At 33.5% G+C, this 12180-nt stretch overlaps 1 protein-coding gene across 2 annotated transcripts in view; it reads left to right on the top strand.

Annotated features, from left to right (window-relative positions):
* Positions 1-10800, top strand: part of LOC110024269 — a 57631-nt gene extending 46831 nt beyond the window's left edge. For both annotated transcript variants that reach the window (XM_020724146.1, XM_020724147.1), the window contains exons 12-16: positions 6205-6524; positions 7190-7305; positions 7391-7484; positions 10335-10418; positions 10588-10800. In XM_020724146.1, the coding sequence (XP_020579805.1) occupies positions 6205-6524; positions 7190-7305; positions 7391-7484; positions 10335-10418 (614 nt within the window). In that variant the 3' untranslated portion in view covers positions 10588-10800. The remainder of the gene's footprint in view (positions 1-6204; positions 6525-7189; positions 7306-7390; positions 7485-10334; positions 10419-10587) is intronic.
* Positions 10801-12180: the final 1380 nt, after the last annotated feature.

Below are 12180 nucleotides of genomic sequence, written 5' to 3' on the forward strand. Positions count from 1 at the left end.
TCCTCAGTCTACACAACCCACTCCTCAGGAACTTCGGGTCTATACAAGACGAAACAGAACTGCTGAAAGAATAGAGAACCTAACACCGCTTCCAGCTGCTGTCCAAGAATCTAATCCGACTCCAAAATCCTCTGAAACTCACTCAGGTACGGAATCTATAGACACTAGTGATTATGAGCTTACCCCGCCTGTGAAAGATGATTCTGATGTCCCTTGCACTCAACATCCTATTGCCCATTTATTTCACATGAGAGGTTATCTCCTCCCTATCATGCATTTGTAACTGCTATTGACAGCGTAAAGGTTCCAAATTCTATTCAAGAAGCTCTCTCACACCCGGAATGGAGAAAAGCTGTGAATGAAGAACTTGCTGCACTAGAAAAGAGTGGAACGTGGATTGTGTCTGATTTGCCCAAGGATACGAGACCAGTAGGATGCAGGTGGTTATTTACAATCAAATGTAAGGCAGACAGAAGCATAGATCGGTTAAAAGCCCGACTGGTTGCAAAAGGTTATACTCAGTTATATGAAATTGACTACCAAGAGACATTTGCCCCAGTAGCCAAACTGAACTCCATTAGAATCCCACTCTCCATTGCAGCAAACCGAGACTGGCCCCTTATGCAACTTGATGTCAAAAATGCATTCCTTAATGGAGATCTTGAAGAGGATGTATACATGGATTTACCGCCTGGCCTTGAAGGGTCCTTCCCTAGTGACAAAGTATGCAAGCTCCAAAAATCTCTGTATGGTCTCAAACAATCTCCCCGTGCTTGGTTTGCCCGATTCACCAATTCAGTAATCAATTGCGATTATACTCAAAGTCAGGCTGATCATACAATGTTCATAAAAAGATTCGAGAAAAAGATTGTTGTACTTATTGTGTATGTTGATAACATCATTCTTACCGGTGATCACACTGAAGAATTGACAAAGCTGAAGAAGTTTCTAGCCCATGAATTCGAAATCAAGGATCTCAGAGACTTGAAGTTCTTCTTGGGAATGGAAGTTGCAAGATCCAAAATGGGGATAGCCGTAACTCAAAGGAAGTACACATTGGACCTATTGAAAGAAACTGGTATGCTTGGATGCCAACCAATAGATACTCCAATAGACCCGTATAAAAAGCTTGGAATGGAGAATGATAGTTTACCTGTCGACAAAGGACGATATCAATGGCTTGTTGGAAGACTTATTTACTTATCCCACACCAGACCAGACATAAGTTTTTCAGTAAGTATAGTAAGTCAATTCATAAACTGTCCTACTGAGGAACATATGGGAGCTGTCAACAGTATCTTAAGATACTTAAAGATGACACATGAGAAATGATTATTATTCAAAAGGAATGATAGTCAAAAGGTATAAGTCTTTACTAATGCTGACTGGGCAGGAGATATATTCACCCAACGATTAACCTCTGTGTATTGCTCGTATATATGCGGCAATCTAGTGACATGGAGAAGCAAGAAGCAATCGGTGGTATCTCGGAGTAGTGCAGAAGCAGAATACAGAGCACTGGCTCTTGGTATCTGTGAAGGAATGTGGATCAAAAGATTTCTCAAGGAGCTTGGAATTATGAGAGAAAATTCTATCAAGATATTCTGTGACAATCAAACTGCAATCAGTATCGCAAAGAATCTTGTTCATCATGACCGAACGAAACACATTGAGATTGATCGAAACTTCATTTCAGAGAAGATGGACAATGAGATCATTGAATTGGTCTATACTTCTTCTAGAAACCAAACCGCAGACATTCTCACCAATACTCTCCCTAAGTCCAGTTTTGATGAGCTAACCAACAAGTTGGGCATGTACAATCTGTACAACCCACCTTGAGGGGGAGTGTGGAATTACGCTCATTATTATTTACTTTAATTCTATTTAGTACTTGTTATATTTAGTCATGATATAAAAAAGGTAATTCCTTAATTATAAGGATTTATGTTTATTCCATAATTATAAGAATTACTTAATTGTAGGAAGATTTCTTTCCTCTTTTTATCTCTTGTACTCGCCTATTTATAGGTGAATTATCTATGTATTCAGCGAGAAAAAGGATTATTCAAAAATCACACCTGCAGAATTACTAATTGTCATGTTCATGACTTTCCAACTATTTGACAATGAAGTCCACAATATCAGTGTACGTATCTCATTATCAAAATCAATTTCAACAGATGATAATTGATTTGTGATAGTATTGAAATCTTTAAGATGTGCAACAGATGTACATTCCGCTTCTTTAAGTTGAATAAATTTTTCATCAAGTGCACATTATTATTCGCCGATGACTTTTCATACATAGCTGATAATGCTGTCATGAGATCTGTAGCAGTTCTTTTCTTGATGACGTTGTAGGCAACAGTTTTTTACAAGGTTAATCGAATAACCCCTAGGACCTGTTGATCTAACATATTCCAATCAGCCTTATTTATCTTTTTTTGTTGTTTTCCCAGTTAACGGAAGATGAAGTTTCTTCTCATAGGTGTAGTCTTCTATCTGCATTTTCCAGTGATCAAAATCTGTGTCATCAAACTTCTCGATCCCTGATGCATTCACTTCATCTCCAGCCATCGTTCTTCCTTAGATTCGAAACCACAACTCTGATATTAATTGTTGTGAAAAAATGACGGCAATAAAGTAAAAAATTGGAACGAGAAATTCGCAAAACAGAAACAAAGCAGAACCTTTCAGATTTACTTGGTTCGGTAAATTGCCTACGTTCACAGAGTTGTATAGAATTTTATTAGCTTAGAATTATACACAATTGATCGTCTCGACAATTCCAAGAAATAATTTTTATCTCTCTTCCCCTCTCTCTCTCTCTCTCTCTCTCTCTCTCTACCCGAGAGCTGCAGCCGAGAAGAAGAAAATCGGGAAATCTTGCGATTCTACCCTTGTCATAAAAGTCCTTCGCAAAAGAAGCCAAGTCAACAGAAGCTTGCGTTTTTTATTTCCCATTACATCCGTAAGCAGAACCGAAGGAAAATTGCATTCAAGGGAGCACCAAAACCTTGCGATATATAGTTCCAAGCTCGTGCAATTTAGGCAAAGAGCTGACACGAAATTCATGTGAGGGGAGAGGAAGAGTTGCGGACAACCAAAAAATTTTAAGTTATGCTAGAGTTTTTATTAGTTTTTATTAAGCTATTTAATAAATTTGTGGTGTGCGTGTGTTTAAATTCCAAGTCAAATTTAATCAGGACTTTAATTCAAGGATTTCGGCTTTGAAGGAAAGTTTGCGAAGCAAACAAGGGAGATCAATCTCAAAGCTTATAAGACCTATGAGATTAAATGTTAAGTCTTATGTTATTATTGAAATTAATAATATAATTAGTTAAATTAATGTTATTAAACTTTATTACTGTTAAGAAGTGAGGAAGAAGATCGGCAAATCCTTTGGAATGGAGGAAAAAGACGGATAGTTTTAAAAGATAAGGTATGTTTTAAATTAAAGTTAGTTTTACTTAATTTGGAATTCATATTTAATAAAGTATTAATGTTTACTCCAATTTAGGTTGAAAAAATTTTAATTCTAGAAGGTCAGGGATTAGGAAATCGGTGTGTTAAGCAAGCTAAGCAAGGCGAGTGATTATTTTTTTGTATTAGTTTAATATTTTAGTAAATGAAAAATTACTTTATTAAATGGTTTAATTTTTCAGTTATATCTTGCATATTGAAGGTCTAAAATCGCAAATGAGATGAGAGTAAAATAACTTACATATAAAGATACATTTTAATGGATTTTAATTCATATGAAATTTTAAGTAAAAGATTAAGTCATACAGGATTATCCCCAGATGGTACTAACAGGGGATGCAATGTAACTGTACACGTTAAATGAAATGGTAAAGATGTACTTTTGAGTACAATTTGAGGGTGACTTTAAGTACATTTTTTAGGGCATCTTTGGTTACATTTTTTATGATATATTCGAGTATGACGATAATCTTATTACAACTATTAAAGATATTAAAATGGTAACTACTTAAAGTGAAACGAGAATGAATATATTAAAGTGAAAGTTTAAGATTTTATGAAGTATTGAGTTGCATTTTCTTTTGGTCATTCATACATAAATAAGCATTATAATTTAATACATATTAGATTATAATTACTCACTAAGTTAAACTTACAATTAAAACTTTTTTTTTTTATGAGAAGAAAAAATTTAGGTTGCTATGTATGGTATGAGAAATTTGATTTACAGGAGGAGGACTGCAGCCGATAGGTACTAGTTATGATGTGTTGTAGTTTTATTTTATACTATTTTCTTTAGATATTGATAAGTTATGTGTTGGTTTGAAATGTGATTTTTAAATTATGTTGTTTTTTTCTGGATGTTTAATTTTATTGCAGTTTGTGGATTCGTGACTCTTTTATATATTGAAAATTTTGAAAAAAATATTCTGTAAAGTAAAATAAAAAGTTAATACAGTTCAACCGCAGTTTCCGCCTTAGTTTATTCTAATCACTAGGTCGGGTCGTGACATTTTGAGAGGGGCTTACTCTTATTTATCTTGGGCTTATATATTTGTTTTTCATGTTTTAGGTTTTCATTTTTGGCATATGTTTTCATCCTATGTCTCCCTTCGAGTGTTCTATCCAATGATGGGTGGTGCTCCGCCTATAGCTCGTCTGAGATGGTGATCTCCTTCCAAGGGATCGAGTGGTGCTCCGGTTATAGTTCATTCCTGCGGGAGTATTTATCCCCAATTTTTCCATCCTCCACATTTCTCTCTTGGTTGTCATTGCCATCGCTGACACTGCCATCCATCTATGCTGTCGCAGCCCCTTTTATATCTGAGCAAAGGAACAAATGTAAAATTCCATTTGTTTCACTAGAAAGTTGTTTATTCATTCTTGGAAAAATATGGGTCTAGGCACTTGTTTTATAATTGGCTTTATCCAAAATCGATTGAACTGTCATTGAGCAAATGAACAAATATGAAATTAGTGTCTAATGATAATGGCAATAATTCACTAATAACTAATTTAAAGACAAATGCAGGTGATTAATTAAAGACGGAACAGTAAAGGATTAACTGATAGTATAATGACTCCTGGCTAAGAACTTTTTTTATAATGACTAGGAAGGAAATGGTACCAAGGTTTATACAGTTAGAAGTCATGTAAAATAATTTGGGTCGAATGAATTTTTTCTTTTATGTCTTAGAATAAAATTCATAATGTCAATGCTAAATAGTTGTGATAGGGGTAATATGATTTGTTCTTTTTTAATTCATCAAAAATATTTGTTAAGCAACTTGCGTTGATCTCCCCCCTTCATTGTAAACAACATGTACCTCATCTAGACTTTTAGCTGTTAATTGATTCTACTCGTTCAAATTTAGCTTTATTCCTTTCTTTTTCGTTGATCAAATTAAAGTAAACTGCATGATTTTGCTCCTTTTTATCTTCTAAAAAAGATTTCTTCTTTAAAACTTTTTATAATTTATCAGAATGTTTTTATTATTATCTTTCAGAATAGTGCTTTCATCTTTTAGATAGCGGTATTTCGATCAAACTCTCTTTTTCTAATTTCACTTCCTTAGTTATTTAATATATATTTTCTTATCTCCTTGCTTAGTACTTGGGTTCCTGCATGGATCATCAATACATGCATTCTTTCCTACTCGGGAAACGGTTTAGCTTGTTTCTATTATGTTTTAGTAATATTTATTGTTCACTCCTTCAAAGTAATATTTTTAATTTCTTTATTTTTTCAAAGCAATATCTATTTGTTGATTTTCCTAAAACTTTTATTTTAATTCTCTTAATGCAAGTTAACATCCTCTTACACATCAAATTTTGTTCACTTTATTGGTTCGCCTCTCTGTACAACCCATTTGGAAGATTACTATCTTCTCACCTTTATTCTTGGACAAATTGTTTTTCACTTTGTTATACTTGTAAACGTATATATTCATGACTGCTACTCTATACTGCTTGATCAAATTTATTGTTAATTTGCTTCAATTTCAAAGTTTTCTTATCTTATTAATTTATGAAGATCGCTACATTGTGTCAGACTCTTGATGGTAGAATTAGGGTGATCACAATTGCTTTGTTTTCTTTAGTCTCCACTTTCAACTCTTCCTTCCAAACTTTGAATTTTCAAGAAAAGTGTTTTAGTAACAGAGCATCCTCCTGATCCACTGTTAAAATGTATTAATGATCCTGTTTATAAATTATCAGGTGACTCTAATTTTGAGCCAAATGATCCGAGAATGTGTTCTGAACAGAACAGCCAGAAGTTTTCATCGGCATCAGATCGGCTGGAACCCCACGAACTTAATGTGCTCTACAAAATAGTTTCATTGGTTCATGAAAATCTCAGCACTTCGAGTCATGATGAAGCTTCAGGTTTTGCCCCGAAGGTGTCAGGTATTGACGGGGAGGGAGGTAAAAAAAGAACTGAAGTTGGTTACTCATCACTAGTTCTGAACAACCCTGTTGCAAGCATCCTTTGGGCTCTTGAACCATTGGTACTCCAAAAAATTTTGTTATCTATGGCGGTGAGTAAATGTTTATTCGAATTAATGATTTTTCTCTATTAGCCAATGCATTAATATAGTCAATAAAGTTCATATGTGCTGCTTTGGTTGGTTGGACTGCAAACAAACATGGTAAGCGTGGCCTTTATCTTGATGAGCCAGTGGCTTGTTATGGCTTTGTATTTGCATCAGGAATTTTCCTTGGATCTTCTTTGTTAAAATAATTCCCAAGACTAATCAAGTCTTTATGCCTTCTTGGGTCATGATTTTGAAAAATGCTTTATACCACCAAAGAGCTCAATACCATTAAATATCTTTAAATGTCTTTAAATATTTTTTAATCACACATTCATTTTTTTTTTTAAAATTTATGTAATACTCAACTTGTCTGAGACATTTTTATCCACAAGCATTCATTCCCATCTTTCATTGCGAGTCTAGCTGCACTGTTTTAAAATTGAACTTGAGTATTTCGAAACATTTCTGTTTTGGTCACTCTAGTTTCTATGTTGTACCTCCATCTAATCTTATCTCTATTATTTCATGTAATAAATTCAAAATAAATATATCACATTTAAGCATCATTTGACTTTTCAGTAATTTTGATTACTAATTATTAATATTTAAATCTCTGTAAAATTTCATATGAAAAACTTAGTCTTTATTCCACTAATTTTTTTTATTAGAATCGCTTCCCAAGAACATTAGAGGCTCTTATCATCCACATGCTTTCCCCAACAGCAGCAGAAGTTCTTACTAGAAAGTTCGATGAAATGGATAGAGAAGCCACCAAGGAACAACAGTAAGCACAAATTCTATTGCTTAAACTTCTTTGCAAATAGTAGATCTTGAAAAAATAATGAATATTTTCATTTAATGATTTTCAGAAGTGAGTTTTACCAGCAATTTTATAGTGTTTTTGATGATCAGTACGCTGCAATGGATTCAATTCTTAATGGAAAAGAGTCGTTTTCTTTCCAGGTTGGTTACTGATTTTTCTCAAAATTTCTGTTAGTCTCTTTTAGGATAAATTATTAGATGGGGATAAATCACAGTAGAGAACCATGGGAAGGCTTATAGGAGAATTAAAAGACTGAAAATTTTACAGTTTCTTACATTTATATACAGTAATATACAAACCTACAACGAGGCAGTTTTCTTGTACATGGCAATACGCAATTATATACACTATACTGTAAAACTATGTGCAGATGCTTATAACTGTATATTTTTCCTGTACATGGTTTTGAATTTCTTTGCATAAATGTGATGTACAGGAATGTTAACGTGGTGCCGGATTTTCATGCATAATTATGTATTGTGTGCGACCATGTATGAGGAAATTAGTTATAATTTTGTGAGTTATACTTCAAGTTAGTCCTTCTAGTCATATGTTGCTAATTTAGTCCTAGAGTATCATATTTTTCTAATTTACTCCCTCGACTATACAAAATTTATTCAGAATACTTCCTTAGGAAATAATTTGGATTGGTTATTTATAGTGGAGGGATTAAATTGGGGTTAATTTAATATCACATTTTCTATATGAGAGATCATTTTGACTCAAATTTGTATATATAGTCTAGAGACTAAATAAGATAAAAGGTGATATTTTAGTGAGTGCGTCTCATTTTGCCCTAAATGACGGAGCAAAAGCTTCTCTAATATACATGATCATAAGAAAATTAATGGCAAAATCTTCATAGCAAAAAAATTTGATAGAGATGAGTCTTAAAATCATTAGATTTGATTTTACATTTGAGCGATAGAAATTTTATTTGTTTCTTCATTAATTGCACTCATCTCATATCAAATAGTATGCTAGACTCTTATGCTTCATTTGAGGATGCACTTAATTGAACTTTGTTATAATATTTTTGGCACATAACAAAATTTTAATTCTGTTACGTCTATGTCTAGTCTAAGGATAAGTTTGTCTTCTGAATGTTTAAGTGCAATTTAGTCTTTTATTATTATTATTATTATTATTATTATTGTGGGTATAAATAGGCTTTATATGTTTATAAATAGTTTTTATGCATTCAACAAACCTAATTGCGAAGTAACCACGCGATCGTGGCATAAAAAAACCCGAACTACCTCCTTCGCTCCCTCCAGTGTTGTCTTCTCTTATGATTGAGATCAGAGCTAAATAGGGAAGGATTCGACGAGATTACAACCTACTGAGGATCTGTAACTCTAGTCCTTTTTCTTTTTCCCCTCTGCCTTCGCAACGAAAAATTATTCCGTCTGGACTACCAACCACTGGGTTCCACGTCGTCCACCGATGAGGTGTATAGCGACGTGGCGTCCGGTGGTTGGTAGAGCGAACGGAATATTTTCTCCTTAGCAACACTGTTGAGATTAGAGTTAGCTGAAATGGCCACGTGGGGATTGCGGCGTACAGAGACCACAAACTTCCATCTTTCTCCTCATGCCCTATCCTCCCAATACATTAGTTGGATGATGGTGTCCAATCGTGAGACAGTTGCTATGCAAGATTCCAGTCTAGCGACCAGATCAGGTGTGCCCTTGGGACGAAACCGATCGTGATTTGGAAAGCCGACAACGGAATGACAACATTCCTATTGGGATTTGAGCTAGCTGGGAAGTCAACCACATGATCGCGAGTTTCAAAACCCATAAGAAGCAAAGATGTGAGCCAAATCAGATCTGAGATGGAAGAAGGATTTGTCACCATAGAAAATAGGTTTTCTTTCATAGAGAGTCGAATGGAAGACTGATTCGAGAGCATATGGAAACACAAAAAATGATAAAGAAGATAATGGAGTTTAACACAAAACCAGCTCTGTCTGTCACAGAGTCGAGAGACAATGTCGGGAATGGACTCCAGCAGCACCAACCAAAAGGATTTGCACTACATGAGGGCGGCGTCACAATTTTAGGATGATCGGGATTTATGGTATCGAGCGAAGAAACTAGGAGCAGACTAAAACCGCAGCACTTCGAATTAATAATATGACATTCGATTGGCCTGATGAAACAAAAACAAACAAGATTTAAGTTGACAGTTATCAAAGAGACTTGTGAAATAGAGTTCACAGAGACTTTGGTGATTGATAAGCCACGAGATGAGTTGTTTGGGGTTGTGATATTCTCTAAGATTGATTAGAAATCAAGCCACCAACCGATTCAGATGCGGCTAAAGGATATGCACAATACTACATTTCGAACTCCTGTGGGTCACTATGGATTCTTGATTAAATGTTAAAAATGGTCAGATAATGATGCTGGATGGAATTCCCTTGACTTGATCAAGTAGCAGTCTAATTTTTTCCCATCATGACGACAATGTATCTTTTTTTGTGTCTAGTCTAAGGGCAAATTTGTCTTCTATATGTCTAAGGGCTAAGGGCATTTTAGTCTGGGCATTTTAGTCTTTTATTATTATTATTATTATTATTGGGTATAAATAAGCTTATTATGTTTAGGGTTAGTTTTTTTTATGTATGAGATTGAGTTGTGAGTTTTAGGTCTAGAATTTAGGAGAGATTTCCTATCTCTTGAATTGTAGAAATTGGGAGAGATCACCTACCTCTCGAATTATAGGTGCTTATATTTTATATTTGTGTGAGTTGTTTGGATTCTTGAAAAAAGAACTTTGTTTTGCCTTAATTTCTATGAGAATTTATGTTGATTTCTATGCAGAATCGTATCAAATTCATAGGTAAAACAATGTGAAATAAAAGCATCATTCTGATCGTTTCTTCTCTATGGCTCCAAGATCATGTTCAACTCATTTGCAAAACAATCATTTGATACATTAGCACTCTATAATTAAAGTCTAAACAACTTGATCATGACATGCAGGCTTTTTGTAACGTGCTTGATGAGTACTTGGGGGTATCTGTTGATAAGGACCGAACGTATCATCAGAGGGGACAATTTCGATAAGTAAACAAAGCATTTGTTAGGGCTTGTTATTTTTACTTTTAATTTTTATTCTATATTTAAAGCATGTTTATTAGTATGTTCTTAACATATTTTTATTTTTTATTTTTAAAAACAAATTAACATAATTTTCTGAATTTTTTTTAAAATAATCATATCTTCCTTGCTGCAGCGACATGTTACGGTTGTGGACTACATTTTTAACGTCTTTGTTTATGCATGTCGTATGGGACACGGGGAGCGAAATTTTCATTTCACTTAGTTGAATGCATTATTAGAGATAGTGATGATTGCTCATCATCTTTTTATATTGAAAGATTTACATACATACCACTCAATTACTTTGTATTTATATCTCCAACGCCTAAACTTCAATTTTTAAACATGCTATCTTACTGTGCATGAAAAGTTGTATTTCATTTTGTTTCCAGTTAAAGTAATGATATTTTTTATGTGGATGGTATAAATGTTAAAAGCAAAGTTTTAAATGTTAGAATTATAAATACATAGGAATTGGGAAATGGATGGTTAAGATTTACTTGCATTGTCACTCAAAATTTTTAATATTACATTTACATCTATGACTATGCATTAACGTGGTTAGCTTCATTTTCTTGCGCCTCCTCTCCTACTCTGTCAAAGGAAAAAAATATTGTATCAAGATGTCTAATAATAGGATGACACGTGACAATTCGGGCCCGAACTGTGTTAGGTGGGCCTTAATTGTCACATGATACAATTTTACATCAAGACACCTGATGCAATAATTTCTCAATGTCACCAGCCAATCTTCCAACCATTATTCTTGTAGTAAAGATAGTCGAGCACTTAAATTTAAATATTTAAATAATATAAATAATTTTTTTAAATGAACATATTTAAATGAAATTTTCATTCAATTATTATTTAACAAATTTGTTTACGTTGTATCAATGAGAATGCGGGAGAAGTAGATTACCATTTATTTTATGTTTTCTTTTGTTGGAAAAGAATATTTAAATATAATAGCTAAATGTTGATAATAATATATATATATATATAGGGGAGAGCACAAAAGTGATAAAATTATAAATTAAATGTCGACAAAGGTCTCGTGATTAATATTTGTTCAAAGAGGGGCGTGGGTGGGCAATTTGGTGAGGTGAATCTACCTTTGAAAGCTAGTTGTGATGGACAACTGAAATATATAAACGCATTGCATGCACAAATTCTTATGAAATAAAAAAATGAAAAAAAACCCTAAACGATAAACCAGCTTTAATTTTGATCAATTTTCCTCACACATTGCAACATTTTTTTTTAATACACAATACCGTTCTAAAACTGTTGTGAACAATTGAGCTTAGACTCGCGCCATCTCGAAGTTCATAAATGAACGTGAATTAAGAGAAAGGAGTGAGGATGGACACAACTTAAAAACATTCAAATAATTAATAAAATTTAAATAGTTAATCAAGCAACAAACTCTAGCCATAATTTCATATATTACTCTCGCAATTAAATATCAAAATATTCTCCACTATGTTTATCAAGCTTTTCCTTATCAAAATTCACATAAAATTCATTGAATTTCACCGATGGCCAACAATTCGACGGCCTCAAAAAATGACATAAATATATGAAATAAAAGAGCATACAAGGCATTTACATGCATGCCACACAATTCATTCTTATGCAACTATTTATCTAACACCTAAATTTTCATATTTCACATCATATCATATTGAAAATACAATTAGCACTAAATTTTTAAAAAATGGCATAA

Source organism: Phalaenopsis equestris, unplaced genomic scaffold, assembly GCF_001263595.1.
Source record: "Phalaenopsis equestris unplaced genomic scaffold, ASM126359v1 Scaffold000251, whole genome shotgun sequence".
Taxonomy (NCBI): domain Eukaryota; kingdom Viridiplantae; phylum Streptophyta; class Magnoliopsida; order Asparagales; family Orchidaceae; genus Phalaenopsis; species Phalaenopsis equestris.